This window comes from Acomys minous (assembly GCF_964271855.1).
Source record: "Acomys minous genome assembly, chromosome: 7".
NCBI lineage: Eukaryota > Metazoa > Chordata > Mammalia > Rodentia > Muridae > Acomys > Acomys minous.
In genome coordinates this window covers 21,058,975-21,081,636 of record NC_140488.1, presented here as the reverse complement: position 1 = coordinate 21,081,636, position 22,662 = coordinate 21,058,975, and the positions used below count along the sequence as shown (strand labels likewise).

At 42.7% G+C, this 22,662-nt stretch overlaps 1 protein-coding gene across 1 annotated transcript in view; it reads right to left on the bottom strand.

Moving 5' to 3' along the window:
* Positions 1-18,950, bottom strand: part of MOSPD1 (motile sperm domain containing 1) — a 29,899-nt gene extending 10,949 nt beyond the window's left edge. The window contains exons 1-4 of the mRNA XM_084790098.1: positions 18,801-18,950; positions 4,285-4,538; positions 4,102-4,177; positions 2,069-2,286 (exon numbers count right to left, since the gene is read on the bottom strand). Coding sequence (XP_084646224.1) covers positions 2,069-2,286; positions 4,102-4,177; positions 4,285-4,438 — 448 coding nt within the window. The 5' untranslated portion in view covers positions 4,439-4,538; positions 18,801-18,950. The remainder of the gene's footprint in view (positions 1-2,068; positions 2,287-4,101; positions 4,178-4,284; positions 4,539-18,800) is intronic.
* Positions 18,951-22,662: the final 3,712 nt, after the last annotated feature.

Below are 22,662 nucleotides of genomic sequence, written 5' to 3'. Positions count from 1 at the left end.
GCTTTTCTTGTTCTGGAGGCATTTTGAAGTGGGTTACTTCATTAAGTAAATCACCTTCAAAAATTTTTTAAATTTGGTTTTTCAAGACAGGCTTTCTCTGCGTAGCCTTGGCTGTCCTAGACTCGCTTTGTAGACCAGGCTGGCCTTGAACTCACAGAGATCCATCTGCCTCTGCCTCTCGAGTGGACTAAAGGCCTGTGCCACCACTTCCCGGCCCACCTTCAAAATATTGAATTGACAGGATGTCATTTCAGAAGTTCTCCTTTTTATATTTTCATTTTTTCCTTCGAACTTTGAAACAGTTTCTCATTTAGGCCAAGATGGCCTCCAATACTTTCACTTCCCATGGGCTGAGATGAAAAGACCTGGGGTTCTACACCAGCCCAAAGTTCTCTTTTATCAAAAGATGAGAGATGGTTCTGTCAGTGAATAATTACTTCTAGAAAGCTAATGCCTGGTCTACAGTCCTGATATCAAGTAGAGAGCCTAGGCACGCCCAATACAAACCGGGAAAACTGCAGGGGCCACAAAGAGACAGCATTTCTTGGCTTTAAAAAATAAACATCTGAGCTGGGCAGTGGTGGCGCACACCTTTAATCCCAGCACTCAGGAGGCAGAGGCAGGCAGATCTCTGTGAGTTCGAGGCCAGCCTGGTCTACACAGTGAGTCCAAGACAGCCAGGGCTATTACACAGAGAAACCCTGTCTCAAAAAAACATAAATAAATAAATAAAAATCTAGAGATGAGCACATTGATGTGGATCTATGAGTTGATATAATGACAAGTAAATTTGTAAAATTTTCCCAATATGAGCCTCAATTTTTTCCTTTTTGTCTTTGTTCTAGTTTGCTGTTTAGTTTTAACTTATTTTAATGTCATATACAATGTACTGTATTTACAAAACATTTTCCTTTTCATTTGGGTTGGGGATGGAACCTAGGGCCTTGCTCAAACTGAGTACACGCTCTACTGCTGGGCCACTTTCCCGCCCTTTTTCTGTTTTGATAGAGTCTCACTATGTAGCAATCACGGCAGCTCTCCTGCTTCAGCCTCCAGCATGCTGGGATTGCTGACTTGCACCACCACTGCTACGTTAGACATTTCATATTCACAGACAGCTGGGATCACACTCCTATATCACTCTCTGAAAAGCCCCCTCTGTGTTCCTATGGAAAATCTGATCCCTCTCCTCTTCTAACAGCGGGGGGGGGGACAATAATTAGAAGTTGGGAAGTAGGAGGAATGGGGTCTGGAAGTTGGCTATGAGGACAGTATCACTGTTGAAAGTATATATCATAGCAATTCTGAGGATCTAAGCTGGAAGGAAATGAGGAATGGAGAGGGATTCAATTAATAGCCCACAGGGGACATTATAATCTACTTAGTTTAATTAACTTCAACTTTAATGAGAATTTTTTCAAAATAATGTGAACAGCACACTAAGCTTGGCCTATTGCCAAAATAAGTCTCTTTCCTCCTTCAAACTAATTAAATGAGAAAGGATATAAGAAAGTCATAGAAACAATAGTACATAATTGCTAAAGTGCACTGTTGCTATAAAGTATGGTACCTGCACTCTTCAAGTTTATATGTGTATAGTGGTGATAGGTGGAATTTCATATATTTCAAAGCCTAGGATGGCAACTGTCTGCTCCTCCTGCCTAATATATGTAGCCAGTGCTCCTTCTTTCTTGAAGGTCAATGGTCAGCCTCTTGCTCAATTTCAGGGACCTGGTGGCCTGAGCTCTGCTTTGCTGACAGGATTTTTGTTTTGCTTTCTTTTGTTGTTGGTTTTTCTTTTTTCCCTTTTTTTCCCCTGGGACAGGGTTTCCCTGTGTAGCCCTGGCTGTCCTGGACTCCCTTTGTAGACCAGGCTGGCCTCGAACTCACAGCGATCCACCTGCCTCTGCCTCCCAAGTTCAGATTAAAGGCGTTCGCCGGCACCATCCCACTTACAAAAGCATGGCTTGCTGAGTAGGTTTAATGTGGTTATCTTGCAAGTAGCAGCAGCTCCCTGCTTAAACCTGGAAATGCATACAGCTTTAAGGGGCTTTAAAAACAACACTACCTGGTTGACACGACTGCTCAAAAAATACACTTTCGGTTAAATGTTCCTTTATTCTTTTCTCCTCTTCTTCCTTTTGTTGTTCTTTTGCAGACGGGAGAAGTGTGGCAATAACCTCTTTCCTCCCTAAAGCCTTCCTCTGGCTTTGCTCCGAAACTTGGAGGCGGAACTTGTCTATCACACCATAGTGGCAGGATCTAACATCTCGATGGCGAATCACACTGAAAAGAGCAAAGTAAAGTAATAACAACAACAAAAGCTGGTTAGGTTGATGGACTCTATCGAACAGAAAGCAGCAAAAAATTTCAATAGGGTCAAAATAATCTTGCTGGCTGTAAATAACCAAATACTCAAAAGTTTGCTAATCACACTGAGAAAAAAAATCATCATATACTCTAAGGAAGAAGATGAACAGTTATAAAATAGTAGATGAAAGCACACAGTGTGAATACGAGTCTTCTCTCTCTCCCTTCCGTGTGTGTGTGTGTGTGTGTGTGTGTGTGTGTGCGTGTGTGTGTGTGTGTGTGTCTGAAGATTGATCCTGGGGCCTCAAGCATGCTAGACAAGCAAGCAGTCTATTGAGTTATGGCCTCAGCATAGAATCATAGTCTTGAGAATGATAAAGAAAGTTGCCTTTAGCAGTGGCTTTTTTCCTATACATCTCTTAAAGATTTCTTTCCTAAAATGGAACACATAAAATAGTTTCTTCCTCACAGACATATAAAAAATTCCTATTGTTACTTGTTATTGAAGTAAGAAATCTTCCCTTTATTGTGCCTGGCTCTTCCTAGAGAATGCAAACCAATTAGGTCAAGGGTAATGCATTTATATTTGGTAAGACTGCATTTCTTTGGAACAATCCTTGTTTATTGTATACTGAATGGCAACCCAAAGAAATTTGCAAAAACTTGTTTTTGTTTGTTTGTTTGTTTGTTTGTTTCTGTGTGGCTTTGGCTGTCCTAGACTCACTCTGTAGACTATCCAGGTGTGGTGGCGCATGCCTTTAATCCCAGCACTCGGGAGGCAGAGGCAGGTGGATCTCTGTGAGTTCAAGGCCAGCCTGGTCTACAAAGCGAGTTCCAGGACAGTCAAAGCTACACAGAGAAACCCTGTCTCAAAAAGACAAACAAACAAACAAGCAAACAAACAAACAAAAAGACATGTCATCTATAGCAGTGGTTCTCAACCTCCCTAATGCTGCGACCCTTTAATACCCAGCCTCATGTTGTGGTGATCCCCAAACATACAATTGTTTTTGTTGCTACTTCAGAACTGTAATTTTCCCAGTGTTATAAATCATAATGTAAATATTTTTGGAGATAGAGGTTTGCCAAAGGGGTCGAACCCACAGGCTGAGAACCACTGGTCTAAGGCTTTGAGCTGATGAAACACGCTGGAAAGAAAAGAGCTCTGTTTCTCATAGAAGACTTGGACAAATGCAGCTGACTTGGTAGCTGGAGTTAAGGGCTGGCAAATGGATTCAACTGGTCACCATTAGTCCTAAAGTAAACATTAAATACGAGCAGCTTGAAGAAACCATCATGCATGTGACACTCTAAAATGAAATATTCTGTAAGTGCTCAGATGAGTAGTTAGTTACACATACTTGTTTCCTGTTTAGATTCAATTCCAGGCTCCTTAGCTGAATCGTTTCAGATGATCTTACACTGTTACTATCTTAAAATGTAGTTTCACAAATGTCACTATAATAGCAGGATATCTCAAAGAAAGCTAAGTTCACTATTATAGCTGGAGAAATGTAAAGGAATAAGCCAGAACTTGACCATAAGCATCACTGCTGGAGTAAAACAATGAGGAATCCTTAAAGAGAGTGCTGACCCAAATTGCTTAAGTAATGTGATTGCCTTACGTAGATTATTTCAGACACTTCTTAAATTTTTATAAACTTTCAGCACCAGATCAATAAAGAGCAGAAGCACCTACTTAGGGATAGTTTTGGAAAGGGACCACTTTAAAGTTAAAACATAAATGTCCAAAAACTGAGAATTTGTCACCAGGATGCGACCCTCACTTACATATCCACACAGCACTGGGGCTTTACTGCACCTGCGGCATCAACGACAACATATTTATTTGGAGTCGTACACAAAACTGAAAGAAAAAGTCACAATGTCCATTAGTGTGATAAAATCAATTAATTTCTACAAGTAAAAAATTTAGTAGGAACTAGTTAAAAACCCATAGGCTTGGAGACTCACCTTTGAACTTTAAGGCAAACTCATACGGATTGTACAGAGTCAACACTTGCTTATGTGTTGACTGGTCATCTGCATAAAATACTAGCTCTGTGGGAAACACAAAAACAGGAAGGCTTCCTTCCACTAACTCTGGTTGTCTTTTTTGTTGATGCATTGGCACTGAATCCCTCTTGCTGCAGCTTCTGTCTTTACAGTCTCAAATCGATTTTGGACTTTCTTAGATTCAGTTAAAAACTCCAAAACATTTTGGCAATCTAGAAATGAAAAAAAGAAACTGCATGATAATGATTTTCAGTGATATACAGCCACCACGCACATACACACAAATCTACGTACTTAGGGAACAGCAAGATGGCTCAGTGGATAAAGATGCTTGGTGCCATGCCAGGCCTGATATCCCACATTGCATCCACAAGTCCCAAAGAGTGGAAGGAGACAACAAAGTCAGGAAAGCTGTCCTGACTTCCACTGTGGCAGGCAGGCAGGCAGGCAGGCAGGCAGACACACACACACACACACACACACACACACACACACACACACACAGACACACACAGAGAGAGAGACAGAGACAGAGACAGAGAAAGACAGACAGACAGACCGACCAAGAGAGACAGAGACTAAATAAACAAATAAGAGCTGAAAGCACACTGGGTGTGGTGGCACATGACTTTAATCCAGCACTCAGAAGGCAGAGAGAAGGAGCAGGTGGATGTCTTGAGAGGTCCAGCCAGGGCTACATAGTTGTGTGCTGCCATAGGTGTGTGTGTGTGTGTGTGTGTGTGTGTGTGTGTGTGTGTGTGTACACAGACCACATGTATGAAGGTGCCTGCAGAGGCCAGAAAAGGGTGTCAGAGTCCCCTGGATCTGGAGTTATAGGTGGTCTATGTGGGTGCTGTGAACCAAACTTGGGTCTGGAGAGATGGCTCAGCTGTTAAAAGTACTTCCTGCTCTTTTAGAGGACCAGAGTTTAGCTTCTAGAACCCAACCCGCATCAGATTAGTTATACTACCTGTAACCCTAGCTCCAGCAGATCTCATGCCCCCTTCTGGCCCCCTCAGGCACCTCCACACACATTGACACACCCACATACATACACTACCAAATAAAGTCTCTTTTTTAAGAACTAAAAATCTCCCTTATTTATAGAAAAACTTAAGAACCACTTTTACACTGATGCCACTAATGATTTTTTTTTTTAGAGCGGTGTGGAAGCATGGTGAAGAAGGTTCTTTTAATCTTTTTTTTCTCCTAAAACCAAGACACCCAAGATGTCTTTGTGCTGAATGAACTGTACCTGCTAAGAGGTTCTTGGAGTTTTCCTTGGAAATTCAAAATCATTAAGTGTCCTTTGGCACATGTGGCACCATTCCTCCGCTTGTATGTCAAGTTACACGGGCTTCATGAGAGCTGGGTTTTTTTTTGTTTTTTAAACTTCAGGGGCTTTTTTGGACTCCTTCTGGGGTTCTTGAATGTGTTTTGGGGCATTGTAGCTGGCAGAAGTCTGTTAAAGTGTGGCGTTTCTGTTTTTACTTTCTAATCTCATTGTAATCAATATTCTTATCTAGCCAACCTCCTAAAAGTAACGTTAACAATGCATGCTCTGAGGGTGGGGCTCCATTGGTAGAGGTCATGCCTAGCATGCACAAAAACTGGCTTCATTTCCCAGCAGTGCATAAAACCTACTACAGAGACACATGCCTATAAGCCCAGCATTCAAGAAGCAGAGGCAAGACAAGATGAATAAAGTTCAAAGTCATCCTTAGCTACATAGAGAGTTTGATACCAGCCTGAGTGACATGAGACTATGCCTCCAAAAAAAAAAAGAAAAAAGAAAGAAAGACAAACAAACAAAAACCAAAAGATAAAAGCCAAAGTTTAATCCCCAAAAACCATTTCCCCCAAATGCAAAATTGAGCCAGGCATGGTGATGAATATTTGTCTTTGTGGAGCTTGGGCAACTTGGGGAGAGGACTGCTTGTAAGTCTGAGGCTCATCTGGGCATCGTACTGAAGTTCTTATCTCTAAAACCAACCACCACCCGAACAAAGTGAAAAGTCTAACACACTCGAAATATCTAGTTTCCATTCTGTAGATCACACTTTGAAAATAGGCTGGAAAGCATTGCTATGCCTTGAGCCTCCTATACAGTTAAAGGGGACTGTAACCAATGAAGCCATTATTTAGTTTTATCAGCTGCCAAGTCTCTGAGACTTGCTGAGGGTTTCTGAACTTCCACCAAAATAGGATATAATAGCATCATATACGTAAAAATGTCCGTGGAAGTCATGCACAGGCCCTACCATTGAGACATTCAACTACAAGCAGGGGTTTGGCGGCTCATACCTTTACTCTCAGCACTCGGGGGCACAGGTTGGTGGTTCTCTCTGACTTTGAGGCTAGCCTTGACTACATACAACAAGTTCTTGGCCAGGCAGGGCTACATAAATTAAAACCCTGTCTCAAAAAAGTTTTTTTTTTTTTTTAAAAAAAAGGTAAAAGAAAGAAAGACAAACAATTCAACTCTGGAGGTGTATAATTTAGGGTCAGGCTTTTGGAGTCTGAGGCAAGAGGATCCACAATTGGAATAATTGGAATAAAAAAAAAACCAAGCTGGGTGTGGTAGCACACGGCTTTAATCCCAGCACTTGGGAGGCAGAGGCAGGCAGATCTCTGTGAGTTGGAGGCCAGCCTGGTCTACAAAAACTAAGACAGCCAGAACTGTTACACAGAGAAATCCTGTCTGGAAGAACCATAAATAAATAAATAAACAAACAAACAAACAAATAAATGGAAAGAAAGAAGGAAGGAAGGAAAAGAAAAAAGAAAAGCAGGAAAATGTACACATGAGCATTAGGATGAGGGAATTCGGACCGAGGGTGTAAGCCAAGCACGGAAACCTGGAGCACTGAACCCCCAGGCTGTCTCTGAAAACCCTTCTGCTCTCTATCCACTACTTTAAAGCACATATAACTCATGATAATGGTGGGTTTGTTCCTGAGATTGGCTTTCAATAAGCTGGCTGATCTGTTGACATTCTTACGAGTAACAATATCTAATGTTTGTATCATTCATAAGAGATTATCCAGACTTTTATTAATTACATAGACTGAATGATTAATAAGCTCTTAGATGGAGTGCTGCTTGGACTATACTAAGTGTTAGGTGTTTCCTGTTATTATTAGTGGTAGTGGTGTTTAGTTATGAATAGACCACACTGAAACAAACAGACAAACAGAAAAACATCATCAGGTTTCCTGCCTTTTAGTCCAGTATTTTTCTACTATACAAAAACATTTCCAGAAGAGAAGGAATATTTTAAAAAGCAGCTGACTGAAACAATTCTAACTTTACATATTTGCTCTGAATTGTTTTTTATTTCTTTCCATCCTTCTCTGCCACCTCCCACCCCCACATACACACACTCCCTTTTTTCTTGACAGGGGCTTTGGTAAATCTGTTCTCAATTGCACACCAATTCTCTTGCATCAGTCTCCCAAGTTCTGAGACTACAGGCATAACCACACACAGGGCTCTGACTTGCTTTCTTTTGCTCTAATTTACATACATTTCTATTTGGATAATATACTCTTGGAAGTTTGCTATATATTATTTTTAATAGAAAACAATAAGCTCTGTAATTTGATTCATAGGAAACTTGGCTATTAGGAAGATCTGGATTTGACATCATTAAGTAATATGCTCGACACTGTAAAACTCAATTCTGAGAGAAGGAGTTTATGATTAAAAGGTAGCAGCTCTGATTTACAGAAGACATAATCTGTAAGTATTGGTTAAGCTGGGGAGCCATTAGAAAAAAATAAAGTTCAATTAAACCTCCTATACCATGGTCAAACAGATTAAAACTTTAAGTGTTAAAAGGGAAGAAAAGCCAGAGCAGTAGAAGAAACTTTAGGGGAAAAAAACCTTCTCAGGCTAATAATTGTATAAAGTAAGCCCCAGAAATACTGACAAATTTAGCTACATAAACTTTTACAAGTACACATGGCCGGCCTGTAATCCCAGTACTTGGGAAGTAGAGGCAAGAGGATCAGAAGTTCAAAATCAGTCTTATATATAGTGCAATTTTAAGACCAGCCTACCAGCCTGGACTACATGAGAGCCTGTCACACACACACACACACACACACACACACACACACACACACACACACACACACAAACAACAAATTATTTTTTATATAGAAAAGGGACTTAGCTTACTAGGATATTTAACCTCACAAGACAAATACAACTAAAGCCATACTATATGATACATTTTTAAAGGCTATCAGATTAGTAAAAAGTAAAAAACCAACCAACAAACAAAAAACAGCCCCCCAAAACTTGATAGCACATGGTCAGAGAAATCAGGCACATTCTTCTGTTACTGATGGGGATGTAAATTGGGACAACTACTATCTTGCTGGAATGAAATACTCATATCCTCAGAGCAAAAGATTTTACTTTTAGAATATTTCTGGAACATATATATTCCTCCTCCACCACCCCCACTGTGTGTGAAGTTACATATGTGAAAGCTTTTACATGAAGTGCTGAGGATTGAAGAAGACGATCCATGTGGAGCTTGCTGAAAAGACCTTGGTACTCAAAATAAGCTAATTGTTCATAGCGGAAAGGGTGCAAATAGCCCAGCTATCCATTAAATAGGAGATTTATTACAGTATGGCATATCCACTCATGGGGACACACGATACCTGTCAAAACAATAGAGAAAGGTCTTTGTGTAGAGGGACATGAACTGAGTCTCATGATGTAAGATGAAGCTGGAGCTGCTGACATAGGTCTGTAATCCCAGCTACTCAGGAAGTTAAAACAGGAGGATATCGAATTCAAGATTTGTCTGGCTACTTAATGAGACTCTGTATCAAAACAAAAGCAGGTAGGGTGTAGCTTACTAGTAGAACACTTGCCTAGCATGTGTGAAGTCCCAGGTTCAATCCCTAGTACCAAATAAAAGACTAACCACAAAAATAACCACACAGACAAGTGCCAAGCCATTGTTCTAACTTTAAGGAGACTTTAGTTGGCACAGGTCAGAGTAGGAATTTTATTAGTTTGGAATAAAGGCTTAGAGGACATTTTTATCTTTTGCATCTTGAGGCTTTTTCTCTTTGCCAGCTAGAGATGTACTCGTTTCCCCATGAATCACAAACAGGCCATCTCCTTGTCAACATTAATGGAGTCTTTAATTGCTTTTGAGCAGTTTACTGTTTCTTTTCATATTCCTTTTCCTATCCATCACTTATCTTGGCTAACATAGAAGTTGCCTCCTCAACACCAACCAGGGTGATGAGGAAAGAAGCAGCAGCAGATCAGCAGAATAGCATTAGCCATTAGCATTAGCATTAGCACTGCCAACAAACATCCTGGAAGCACAGCAGTCACCTCTGACTGATGCTTTGCCGGAAGACTAACGCTTTCTCTTTGCCCCACTGCACATTACAAAAATGATAAAGTGCAAAACTTCAGGGGAAAGATTAGATACTAATCTGGTAAAAAAAAAAAAAAAAAAACCACACACACACACACAAAAAAAAAAAACCACAAAAAAAACCCCTCAGTGCAGATCAATTGATGACGTTGTTGTCCAAAAGTTTAGTGTACCAATTCAAAATGTGTTAGCATCTCCCAGAAAAGGAAAGCAGGCCCAGGATGGTTCAGACACTTTTCCGGACTTGCACAGGGTATTGTCTACTCACTCTCTTTTATAGTATTTATGTCCTCTGCATCTCAATTAGAAGGTCCTATCCCTGTGGTTCTGCTGTATGTACCCTAGTCTCTAGTAGTCTGACCCAAAGAAACTAAATTTGCCCTATGTTATCGTTATATTATATTGAACCCAGGGCCTTGAACAAAGACTGCTTTTGTTGTTGTTTTGTTTTGTTTTGTTTTATGAAACAATGTCTCACATAGCCAAGGACAGCCTTTAAATCTACCTCTCAGGTGCTACAATTACAGGTCTAGGATACTATGCCTGGCACCAGTGTTGTATTTTAATGTTCTTACTGAATGGATTCAGTATTTTGATATTTGGTTATTTTTGATATTTAGTTACATACTAATTCTTTTAAAAAATATTTGTTTATTATGTATACAATGTTTTGCCTGTGTGCATGCCTGCACAACAGAAGAGGGTACCAGATCTCATTATAGATGGTTGTGAGGCACCATGTGGTTGCTGGGAATTGAACTCAGGACCTTTGGAAGAGCAGCCAGTGCTCATAGCCTCTGAGCCATTGCTCCAGCTGCCTATATACTAATTCTAATATCTCATGCTTTGTCTTGTTTTACATTCATGAAAGACCCAAGCTCAGTGCAGGCGCTTGGGAGACACTGAGCTCATTGGTTTCCTAATCAGTTCTTTTATCAGTGAGCATGCGTCCTCCCCATAGGTGAAGGAGCGATTTCCATAAAAGGCTCTTCAAGTGACTGCATACGGACAGATGGCTGCAGGCCATGGGCTAGGGTGAGAGGAAAGAAGGGTTCACCATTCCCAGCTGTGTCTCTTCTCTCCCTGCCTTCTGCTTCCCTTTCATCTCCTCAGACTCAATGTGGGCCAGCAGTGTTTATAAGTCACGGGGCTCCAACATGCCCCTGACCACAAAGGCAGGCAGTCCCACTGAGAAAAGATATGGGATACTGCCTTCTCCCTGACCCTCTCTCCTAAAAGTACAGAACATTCCTGATTAAAATTCAAAAGAAAACCTTATGTTGTGTACACCAGCTTCTGACCAAGTTACAAACGACTCTCCCACAGGAAGCAACGTAAAGACTGAATGTTTTTAGCCTGATTGAGGTGGGGTCTTGCTATAAAGCACATGCTAGCTTCAAACTACAAGTTTTCCTGCTTCTGCCTCTTGAATACTAGGATCACAGGTGGCTGCCACCACATCTGGACATCTGGCAACATTAAAGGTTCACACTCTTTGCTGTTGGTCTAAACAATCTATTGCCCACACTTGTGATCATCCACTGGTTTTCACGTTTTTTATTGAACAGAGGAAAGAAAAGATAAGGCTCTGTGATAAGCAGGGTAGTTTCTGTAGACTTCAACACCAAATATTTAAAACATTAGGACTATTAGGAAGTTAAAACATATTTTCATCCCCTTCCCTTTTTTGGAAAACTGCACGTATAAGAAGGAAATAAACTATATTAAAACACACACACACACACACACACACACACACACAAACCCGCAAAGAAGGAAATAAGCAGTCCTTCTGGATTCTTGTACTAACTATTATGGTTAAAATTTTAGAAACTGGGGCTCTGGAAAGATGGCTCTGTGGTTAAGAGTGCAAAGGTCCTGAGTTCAATTCACAGCAACCACCTGGTGGCTCACAACCATCTGTAATGTGATCTGATTCCCTCTTCTGGCCTGCAGGTGTACATGTAGGCAGAACACTATATGTATGTATATATGTATATATGATAAATAAATAAATCTTAAAACTTTAGAAACCGGCCGCGCATGGTGGCTCACACCTTTAATCCCAGCACTCGGGAGGCAGAGGCAGGCGCATCACTGTGAGTTCGAAGCCAGCCTGACCTACAGAGCGAGTCTAGGACAGCCAAGGCTATACGGAGAAACCCTGTCTTGAAAAACCAAAAACAACAACAGCAACAACAACAAAACCAGTTAAGAATGGGGCTCGAGAGATGACTCCGAGGTTAAGAGAACTCATTGTTCCTGCAGAGGACCCTAGTTCAGTTCTCAGCACCCACATCCAGTGGTTCATAACAACTGGAGAGATCCAACGTCCTCTTCTGGCTTCTACAGGCGCCAGCACACACGTAGTGCACATACATTCGCTCAGGCTACACAAATACACATAAAACAAATAAATCCTTAAATAAAATAGCCAAGTCTTAGTCAAATCTAGCCTCCACCAGGAATTAGTGACCCATCTGCTTAGCCACAGGGGGCCAGCTACTTACACTGCATGGCTCTGGTTCTAGATACTCATTCTGTTTCCCTCCCTCCTTCTTTCTTTCTTTCTTTCCTTCTTTCAAGACAAAGTCTCTCTGTGTAGCCCTGGCTGTCCTGGACTCACTTTGTCCAGAACTCACATCGATCCGCCTGCCCCCGCCTCCCAAGTGCTGGGATTAAAGGGGTGTGCCCTCATTCTGTTTCTTAGCCCCACCTTTACTCTAGGCCGCCTTTTATCTGAGTACAGGAACTATCTTAGTCCTCCACACTGGGTAGTCTTTGCCAAAACCCAAGAAAATGCAAATTAGGTAAGAGCAGTAAATTTTACTACTTTAGTCTCTAGTGTAAAAGCCCTTTCTCCTCCATGTTAAAAACCCAGCACCAGATACCCTATGAGCATATACATGGGGAGGAGGCCCCCCTCAGTCACAGTCATAGGGGAGGGGAGTAAGGGGAAAATGGAAAGGAGGTGGTACTAGGGATGGGATAATAATTGAGATGTAATATGAATAAATTTATAAAATATATTTAAAAAAAGAAAATAAATAAAAAAGAAAAAAACGAAAAAAAAAAAAACCAGCAACAAAATATGAATTCCAGCATTGCTGATTGGAGGTTTTAGTGGTTGGTCACCTATGTAACAAATGATATCCCAATGTTCACTTTATATTATAATATCCAATATTCAAGAACAGGCAAATATTTAAGGTTTTTGGTATAATGAGTTATCTTCCTGGTGGAGCTGACTACTACAAATCATGCATAATCATAAGCTAATCCACATTCAAAAATAAAAGGTGCAGTATATGTCTCTTTGTAAATATATGGCTGGGTATGGTGGCACATGCCTACAGTCCCAGCTCTTGGCAGCTAGATATAGAAGGGTTACTATAAGTTTGTAATCAGCCTGGCCTATATAGTGAGTTCTAGACCAGCAAGAGTTACATAACAAGGCCCTTTCTCAAAAAAAAAAAAAAAAAAGCTGGGTGTTAGAGTGTACCCCTCTAATTCCAGAACTCAGGAAGCAGAAACTTAGAGGGCAGCATGAACTACCTAGAGAGTTCTAGATCAGCCAAACCTATACAGTGAGACTCTATCTTAAAACAAAAAACAAAAACAAAACCACACAAAACATGAAGAAAACCATTCTTATCCTCCCCTCCTTTTTTTTCTTCTGAGAGGGTTTCTCTGTGTAGCCCTGGCTGTCCTGGACTCTCTTTGTAGACCAGGCTGGCCTCAGACTCACAGAGATCAACCTACCTCTGTCTCCCCAGTGCTGAGATTACAGGTGTGCGCCACTACATCTGACTTTTATCCCCCTCTTCCCCCTCACTTTTTGGTTTGGTTTTTCGAGACAGGGTTTCTCTGTGTAGCCCTGGCTGTCCTGGACTCTCTTTGTAGACCAGGCTGGCCTCGAACTCAGAGAGATCCACCTGCCTCTGCCTCCCAAGTGCTGGGATTAAAGGTGTGTGCCACCACCAACTGGCTTATTTATTTATTGTTTTTTTTTTTGAGACAGGGTTTCTCTGTGTGTGTCCCTGGCCCTGGATTCACTTTATAGACCAGGCTGGCCTCGAACTCATAGGGATCCATGAGGACAGTCAAGTTTCTACACAGAGAAACTCTGTCTTGAAAAACCAAAAAAAAAAAAAGGCATATATTGAAATGTCAGTTGATCCAGTGTGCTCTGGAAGCATAAAATGATATCCTATAGCAGGGATGAGAGGGGTGAACTGCAAAAAGAACATGCAGAGGCAGAAAAGGGACACCCATGGTGAGTGCTGGCACCATACACGATTAAAATATGTATAGGCAGCGTAACAAGTAGAAGTAAGACTGGGAAGGTGCGTTGGAGGTGGATCGTTCAAGATTATAAACTAACTCTATGCTTGGAGCTTGTCAGGAATGGAAGCTGGTAGTTCCTGGCTTAGACCTACTGACTCAGGGATGGTAGGAGTACGGTCTGGCTGTTTTGTTAGCAAGCTGGCTGGGTAATTCTCAGCTTCACCAACTTGGAGAACTACTGTTGCAGGCAGAAACCTCTGGAGGATTTTAAGCAATAGAAACTGACCTAATGAGTTTGGAGGTGGGTGGGTGGTGGCCATAGACTATCTCAGGCCAACACCTGACTCCAGGGTAGTTACAAGAAAAAAAAAAACAACTGCCAGATGACTATGGCATGAGGAGATGATGTAAGCAAGAGGCTAAGGCAATAGGAATGGAATCAGATTTAAGAGATGTTTCAAGTGATCAAAGGTCAATCACGTGATGATAGTACAGTCATACAAATGTGTCACTGTAGTGTTTTTTTTTAACATAAAAGCCATGGTCTTGTTGAACATGTCAATTCATAAATGCAGAAAAAGGGAGGACAAGAACAATTTTTATGTGCTTCTTTATAGTTAGGAGCAAAGGTTGACTTTTTCTATCTCTCACTATAAGCCAGTAGGCTTGCCAGGCGGTAGTGGCACACACCTTTAATCCCAGTACTCAGGGAGGCAGAGGCAGGCAGATCTCTGTGAGTTCGAGGCCAGCCTGGTCTACAAAGCGAGTCCAAGACAGCCAAGGATAGAGACAGAGAAACCCTGTCTCGAAGAAAAAAAAAACCAGTAGGCTGACATATTAGTATGTTCATATTTTCTGTGAATTTGGCTTGTGCAAACCAATTTCCGAGACTGATAATAATATCAGGATGTGCTGACACACATGAACTGAGCCTAAAAAGGCTGGAAATGAAGCACTGGTTCAGGTGACCAAAGTCAGGTACTGTCAAAGTGAGATGTTAGACCCCCCCCTTCTTTCTTACTTATGTCACTAAAATCATAGAACCTGCTTAATTCCAGTAGTTGGAGTGAAAGAATTAGAGAGGGTTCCACCTGACCATCAAGAAAGCCTGGCAGAGCTGTTATTTCTAATTTAAGAGGCGTGATTTGACTGGGGCCATCTTCAATTACCTGATGAAAAAAAGCAAGACAGGTACAGATCAATCTAAATGACCAATTTACCTCTCAAGATTTTTTTCTTTTTTTTGAGACAGAGTTTCAGTATGTAACCTAGATGGTCTGGTATTCACAAGTACTATAATAGGCTGGCCTCAAACTCATTCAGAGCTGCCTGCCACAAGGATTAATCGTGCAGGACCCATTCTCTATTTCTATCACGATTCTGGATAGATACATACCTCTTGCTATTCCTGGTCTTTCATTGCCACCAATATCATGCCTTACTTGGTCAACATATTTGTCCAAAAATAGCTCTCTGTCAAAAACTGCACACTTGCCAGACATGGTGCCTCACACCTGTACTCTCAACATTGGAAGCCTATGGCAGACAGATTGTCTAGATTTTGAAGCTGGCCGAGGCTACATGAGTTCCAGGTTAGCTGGGGATCCATAAGAAGACTCAACACACACACCCCACCTTCCCACAAACTGTATATTTTTAGGTAGCTGTAAAAGCCACAGGGATCCATATAGATTAAAACAAAAGCCTTATAATAGAGATGAAGAAAGCGAGGATATCAAAGAATAAATCACTTAATATATCTACTGTAAGTAAAGAATCTCCAGATTGGTATGGGGTGACATCACTCATAATCTTTTTTGCTAGCTTTTTGGAAATATTAAAATATTCTCTATCTTCTTTTTTATTAATTTATTCAGATTACACCTAAATTGTTATACCCTTGCTTGTTTCCTCCCATTCCTCCTCACCTCTTCCATCTTCTATCTTGTGTGTGTGTGTGTGTGTGTGTGTGTGTGTGTGTGTGTGTGTGTTTATTTGTCTTTGAGACAAAGTCTCTCTACTATGTAGCTCTGGCTGTCTTGAAACTCACTATGTAGACCAGGCTGGCCTTGAACTTGGGAGACTATCCAGCTTACTTTAAACATCTTTTTAAAAAGGTTGTGGAAGAGCTGGGTGTGGTGCTGCACACCTTTAATCCCAGCACTAGGGAGGCAGAGGCAGGCAGATCGATCTCTATCATTTCTAGGCTAACCTGCTCTTCAAAGAGAATTCCAGGCGGGCCAAGGCTATACAGCGAGACATCTCAAAATATTGTTCCTTCTTCTCCAAACCTTTTTATTTTCGGTTTGTCATGACAAGGTTTCTCTTGTATTTCTGGCTGTCCTGGACTCACTTTGTAGACCAGGCTGGCCTTGAACTCACAGCGATCTATAGGCCTGCCTTTGCCTCCTGAGTGCTGGGATTAAAGGCTTATGCCAGCACACTCAGCCCATAAATTTATTTATTGGGCTTAAGTAAGGAACAGGATGGGTTTGTAATTTGTTTTATGTTTTCAGACAGTGGACTTGAATGTGAATCCCCTCTGAGAAAAAGTAGCTGAGAAGAATAAACATGAATAATTTAAGGAAGACAGGTGAAGTGCTAGTCTCTGCCTTTGCCTATAAAGGGTTTACTACTCTACCCTAAAACACTGCACATTACACTTGGTTATAGACTATAGGAAAAAGGAGTCTGTCAAAACTCTCCCTTGCACTTGGGGAGGCAGAGGCAGGTGCATTGTTGTGAGTTCAAGGCCTGCCTGGTTTACAAAGTGAGTCCAGAACAGCCAAGGCTACACAGAGAAATCCTGTCTCAAAAAAACAAAAACCAAACACCAAAAAACCACCCAACTCTCTCAGAGATTTGAACAATTCTAAAATTTGGAGTATTCTGGCATGTCAGGAAATCTCTGTTGCTTTAAGTCTGCATATCCTTCAGAAAGCAGTTTAATCTCACATCCTATTTGAGTGTATAGACTGAACAACTTATTTATTTATTTTAGGCTTTTTCGAGACAGGGTTTCTCTGTGTAGCCTTGGCTCTCCTAGACTTGCTTTGTAAACCAGGCAGGCCTCGAACTCACAGCAATCTGCCTGCCTCTGCCTCCTGAGTGTTGGGATTAAAAAACAAATTTGAGTCAGGCATGTTAGCACACATCTTTAATCCCAGCACTTGGGAGGCAGAGGCAGGCAGATCTCTGCAAGTTCCAGGCTAGCCTGGTCTACAAAGTGAGTCCAGAACAGACAAGGCTACACAGAGAAATCCTGTCTTTAAAAAAGCCAAAACCAAAGCAAACAATAACAACAACCAAGAAAGAAAGAAAAGAGAAAAGAAAGAAAGCAAGCAAGCAAACATGGGCAATGGTGGCACAAGCCTTTAATCCCAGGACTTGGGAGGCAGAGGCAAGCAGATCTAAGTTAGTTCAAGGCCAGCCTGGTCTACAGATAAGAGTTCCAGGACAGTCAGGGCTACACAGAAAAGCCCTGTCTTGGGGGAAAAAAAGATATATTTGGCCATCTTGCTCGTTTTCCGAACTTACCACCCAGCTATAGCAAATGTATGTGTAACCAAAAAGAACTTACTCAATTTCCTAAATGTGGTATTTTATAGGCAAAGATTTTCCAGTACTTACAGGAATTGTGGATAAGATTTTCATCACTAAGACTGTATTAAACCTCATGTGTGCTTTTCCTGAAAGAGTAGACTTTCTTCTTCTGTCTGGAATTCACATTAAGAACAAAATGTGTTCCAAAAGAACAGGACTGCCTTTTAGGCAAAATTCAGGAGCTTGAAATTTTCAGGATTACTTTCTCTTAGCATCTCCTTAAAATAAAGACAACATACTAGAGCCCTTTTCATTTCATATTTGCCCTGTGGCTCTCCCAAGTGAAATTCCCTTCAGTTCTCTGGGACAGCAATGCTACTTCAGGAGAGAAAGACAAATGTCAGTTTCCTCAAAGGGGAACCTCAGACCATTAAGGGTTGTGTAGTGTAGAGAGGGGCTAAAACCTTCTCCCTAAGACATCGGTCCCAACTGCACAGGGCCCAGCCTTTATGCTCTATCCTCACACTGCTGGGCTCCATGTGAAACTGGTCATGTGAGCCTGTTTACAGCTGAGCAGCTGGTGCAACCATCAGGATCTGTGCAGAGGTCCAGGGAGGGGTAATGATACAGGCCACTTGTCTCCTCTCCCCTATATAATTCCAAGAATATATTTGCTTCTACCACCACTCTCCCAGCTTCTCTGCCTCCCTTCATGTCCCTTCAGGCAAAGCCATCCTGGGACGCCTGGCTCCAGCCGCCAACCCCCATTTCCTCCCAGTTGCTCGCTTGAGGGGGACAGGCTGAACTGCAGGAAGGGCGAGGACAGTGTCACCCCGAACAGGGTAGTTGACTGACTTCCCTCCCACAGCCCTCCAGGCAATGTCCGCCAAAGAGTTGTCCCTGGAGCCGCAATCCCAGGGCAACTGAACTCCGTCAGGCAGGCAGCGGGAGGCTTTGGAGGCTGCCTTCGTCCAGGCAGGGGCAGCTACACACCTCTGCTAGCCCGACCCTGCGGAGGGCCACCGGCAGTCAGAGAACGGTGGACCCACTGTCTTGTCCCCGCCACCCACCGCAGCCCGGCACCACGCAGCCCTGCTGTCAGCTACGGAGCCAAGCTCTGGCTGCGGGTCTCTGGCATTGTCTACACGGGGTGAGGGATCGGCCATGTAAAGTCCACGTCCCCCTCCCCAAGTCAGAGGAAGAGGGTGACGGGACATCAGGGGACTCTCACCTCGGCAACACCGGCTCCTCGGAAAGCAGCTGCGACTGCTCCTAGCTCCTTTGTCAGAGTCTCCACACAGCACTGCCTGCTGGGATACGGGAGGACTAGACTGCCACTTCTCCCCGCCCAGGAGGATGAGTTGCAAGTGGGGGGGTGGATGAGAAGAGAGAGGAAAGGCGGACCCAGGGGCGGGGTCTAATTGCGGGCGGGGCTTCTGTGTTGCCACCTGGCTTCTGGGGTTTCTTCCTTCTCAGTGCTTCTAACTACTTCCTTCTGTGTCCCGCGGCCGCCCCTCCTCTTCCTCCACCCCCTGAGAGGCTCCAAAAGCAGTCTCTGCACTCATCTGGTGGTGACCCTTGACATCTGCCTCACTCACTCCCCTCCCTAACCCAGCATGCACACAATGAATACGCAAGGCTAGTGATTCTTCCTTTGAGACATATCTTAATGACCAGTCCTCTTTCTCCACTGTCTGTCATCAGCACAGCTAACTCTGTTAGGATTTGTTCATGCTGCTACAGTAGCCTCCTCTTTGGATTCCTTCCTTCTATTGTTACTTTGTCTAAACCATTTCCCAGACACAACCCAGATGGACCAGTCTAAAGTGAAAAGACGACCCTGCTGTGTTCTGCTTAAAGTCTTTCAAGCCTGGTGTGACAGAACAAGACTATAGTACCAAAGCATTCACAGGTTGAGGCAGGAGGATCCTGAGTTAAGAGCAACCTGTGTTACATACTGACAACTGGCTTTTAAAAGGGGAAAAGTGGACATTCTCAGTAATGTCCGGTAATCTCTTAGAGGCTTCCAGGCAGCTGTGGGGCAGGAGGGCTTTAAATCTCAGCCCTTGGGAGGCAGAAGTAGTGTATCTCTGAGTCTACAAAGCAAGTTCTAGACAAGCCAGGGCTACATGTGTGACCCATCAGCCAACAAGGAGAGATAAAGGCTTCTCAGCTAGGCATGGTGGAACACAGGTGTAATCCTAGCACTCCAGGAGCGAAGTCTGGAAGAGCCCACGGACTACGTTCCAAACTAGCCTAGTTTGTCTAGCTGGACCCCATGTGCTGGCTAGTTTGATGTCAGCTAGACATAAGCTAGAGTCATCCGAGAGGAGGGAACTTCAGTTGAGAAAATGCCTCCAGAAGTTTTGCCTGTAGGCAAGCCTTTGCATCATTTTCCTAATTAATGATAGATGTGGGTGGTGCCATCCCTAGCCTGGTGATCCTGGGTTCTATAAGAAAGGCAGAGCAAGCCATGGGGAGCAAGCCAGTAAGCAACACCCCTCCATGGCTCTTCTTCAGCTCCTGCCCTGATTGAGCTTCTGTCTAGACTTGCTTGGATGCTGAACAGTGCTGTGGAAGTATAAGGCAAATAAACCCTTTCCTCTTCAAGTTGCTTTGGTCATGATGTTTCATCACAGCAATAGAAACCCTAACTAGGACACCCTGTAATTTTTTTTTTTAAGTTCACTAGTCTGGTGGCATACACCTTTAATCCCACCCAGCACTTGGGAGGCAAAGGAAGGCGGATCACTGTGAGTTCGTGGCCAGCCTGGTCTACAAAGGGAGTCTAGGACAGCCAAGGCATCACAGAGAGACCCTATCTCGAAAAACCAAAAAAAAAAAAAAAAAAAAAAAAAGAACTTTATGTCTTATTTGTTTCTTTGAAACATGGCCTGACTGTGTGGCCCTGGCTTGGCCTGACACTTGCTATGTAGAAGGTGGTTCTAATTTGCAGTGATCCTCCTGCCTCTGCCATGATGGAATTGTAGGCATGTAGCCACCAAGTCCAGTAGACTCTTCCAGACTCTATCACCAAAGAACACTGCTAATTCTGTTTTGTAATTCTTGCTATCTATCATAGGTAACCATGTTACTATCTTCCTTTTTCCTCTGCCTAGGCTATGAATACCTCAGAACAGACCACAGCTGCCAGACCAGTGCCTCTTCTACAACAGATATGTATATAATTTAATTAAACGTGATACTTCTATTGCATCAGAAATCCTAAATAGATCCAGAAAGGACTCCAAGCAAGGGTTCATATGACAGTCACCCTTTCTTCACTAGGACATCTCTCCATCTTGGCCCGACCAAGTGTTGCTTTTGCAAACACAAACTGGTTAGGCAGCAGAACATTGCAAAAGGACCAAAGCTTGTACTCCCCTTGCAGGTCAAACTGGTTTGTGGTATGATGTGTGGTTGTGGAAGCCATAACTGGTACAGCAACCATGAGAATCCAGTGTAGAAAAGTATATGGCACCACAGAAAATGATTGAGTTTCCAAGTAGATACAGTATTTAGCTTTTGTACAATGTTTGATTCCTATTGGCTCAGGCTAGCCTTGGGTTCCAAATCACTTCAAACCTGATGGATTGTTTGGGGCATAAAGTCTTTTGCAAAAGTGGGCTTTAAAATAATAAGGATTCACCGGGCATGATAGTGCATGCCTTTAATCCCTGAATATGGGATGCAAAGGCAGGTGGATCTCTGTGAGTTGGAGGCCAGCCTGGTCTACATAGTGAGTCTAGGATAGCCAAGGCTACACAGAGAAACCCTGTCTCAGAAAAACAAAACAAGGATTCTTTCCAGAGTCAACAGAGACCCTGCTGAGGGGAAGCCAGAATAAGCCAGAATATGGTGACAATTCAGCATCCACCCACAGAACAAAGGAAAAGCCTGACAATTGTAAACTTTAGAAGGTATGTGGTCTCTGAGTTAGAGCGTAGGGATCTCTTAAGTGTAGCTGATCAGTGAAGATACTAGATATGATACAACACCTTAATTTAGGAAGCTAATGCTATTGATTTTTCCACACTGCTTTGGGGCTACTACATACTTAACAGTTTAGAGAATATCCTAGCTAGGATGTGAGACATGGCTGATCCCACCTACAGGGGCAGCCTCTGTGATCTAATAGTATTGTTCTTCCAACATTTGAGGTGTTTGCTCTCTAATTGTATTATAGACTATATTATGACAAATGTTGAGAAAATTCCTTCCCTAGAGAAATGTAAACAAAGTCTGCCTCCTCCTTATAAGGCCTCAATAAAAGAATGGCAGGAACCACAGATAAGGGTCCAGTGACCCACCTGGCCCTATTTCTTTTTCCAGGGAATGTCAACAGCCTACAGACTGGCTCGTGACGGTTTCCTGCAACAGGTTTAGGTGATCTGAAGAAGATAGCAGGTGTTTTGCTCTGGAGACCATGTTCTACAACAACAAGGTTTCCTTAACCCCCAAACAGATCCTTGGCCCATGTGATTTACAGGCTCTTAGCATGTTCTAAAATAGTACGTATAAGCTGGGCGTGGCGGTGCATGCCTTTAATGCACCCGGGAGGCAGAAGCAGGCAGATCTTTGTGAGTTCGAAGCCACCCTGATCTACAAAGCGAGTAAAGGTCAACCAAGGCTACACAGAGAAATCCTGTCTCAACAAAACAAAACAAAAACACAATCTATTAAAAGCTGAACATGGTGGTGCACGCCTTTAATCCTAGCACTTGGGAGGCAGAGGCAGGCAGATCACTGTGAGTTTGAGGCCAACCTGGTCTACAAAGTGAGTCTAAGGCAGCCAAGGTTACACAGAGAAACCCTGCCTCGAAAAAACAACAACAACAACAACAAAAAGAATTTTTAAAAAGCCAGGCGAAGTGGTGCACGCCTTTAATCCCAGCACTCAGGAGGCAGAGGCAGGCAGATCACTGTGGGTTGGAGCCCAGACTGGTCTACAAAGTGAGTCTAGGGCAGCCAAGGCTAATACAGAGAGACCCTGTCTTGAACCCCCCCAAATAGTACATATATGATGTATATGGTTTCATAAACTATATTTTGCTTTTCAAATGTAAGGTTTGTTTTTTAATTTAAATTTATAA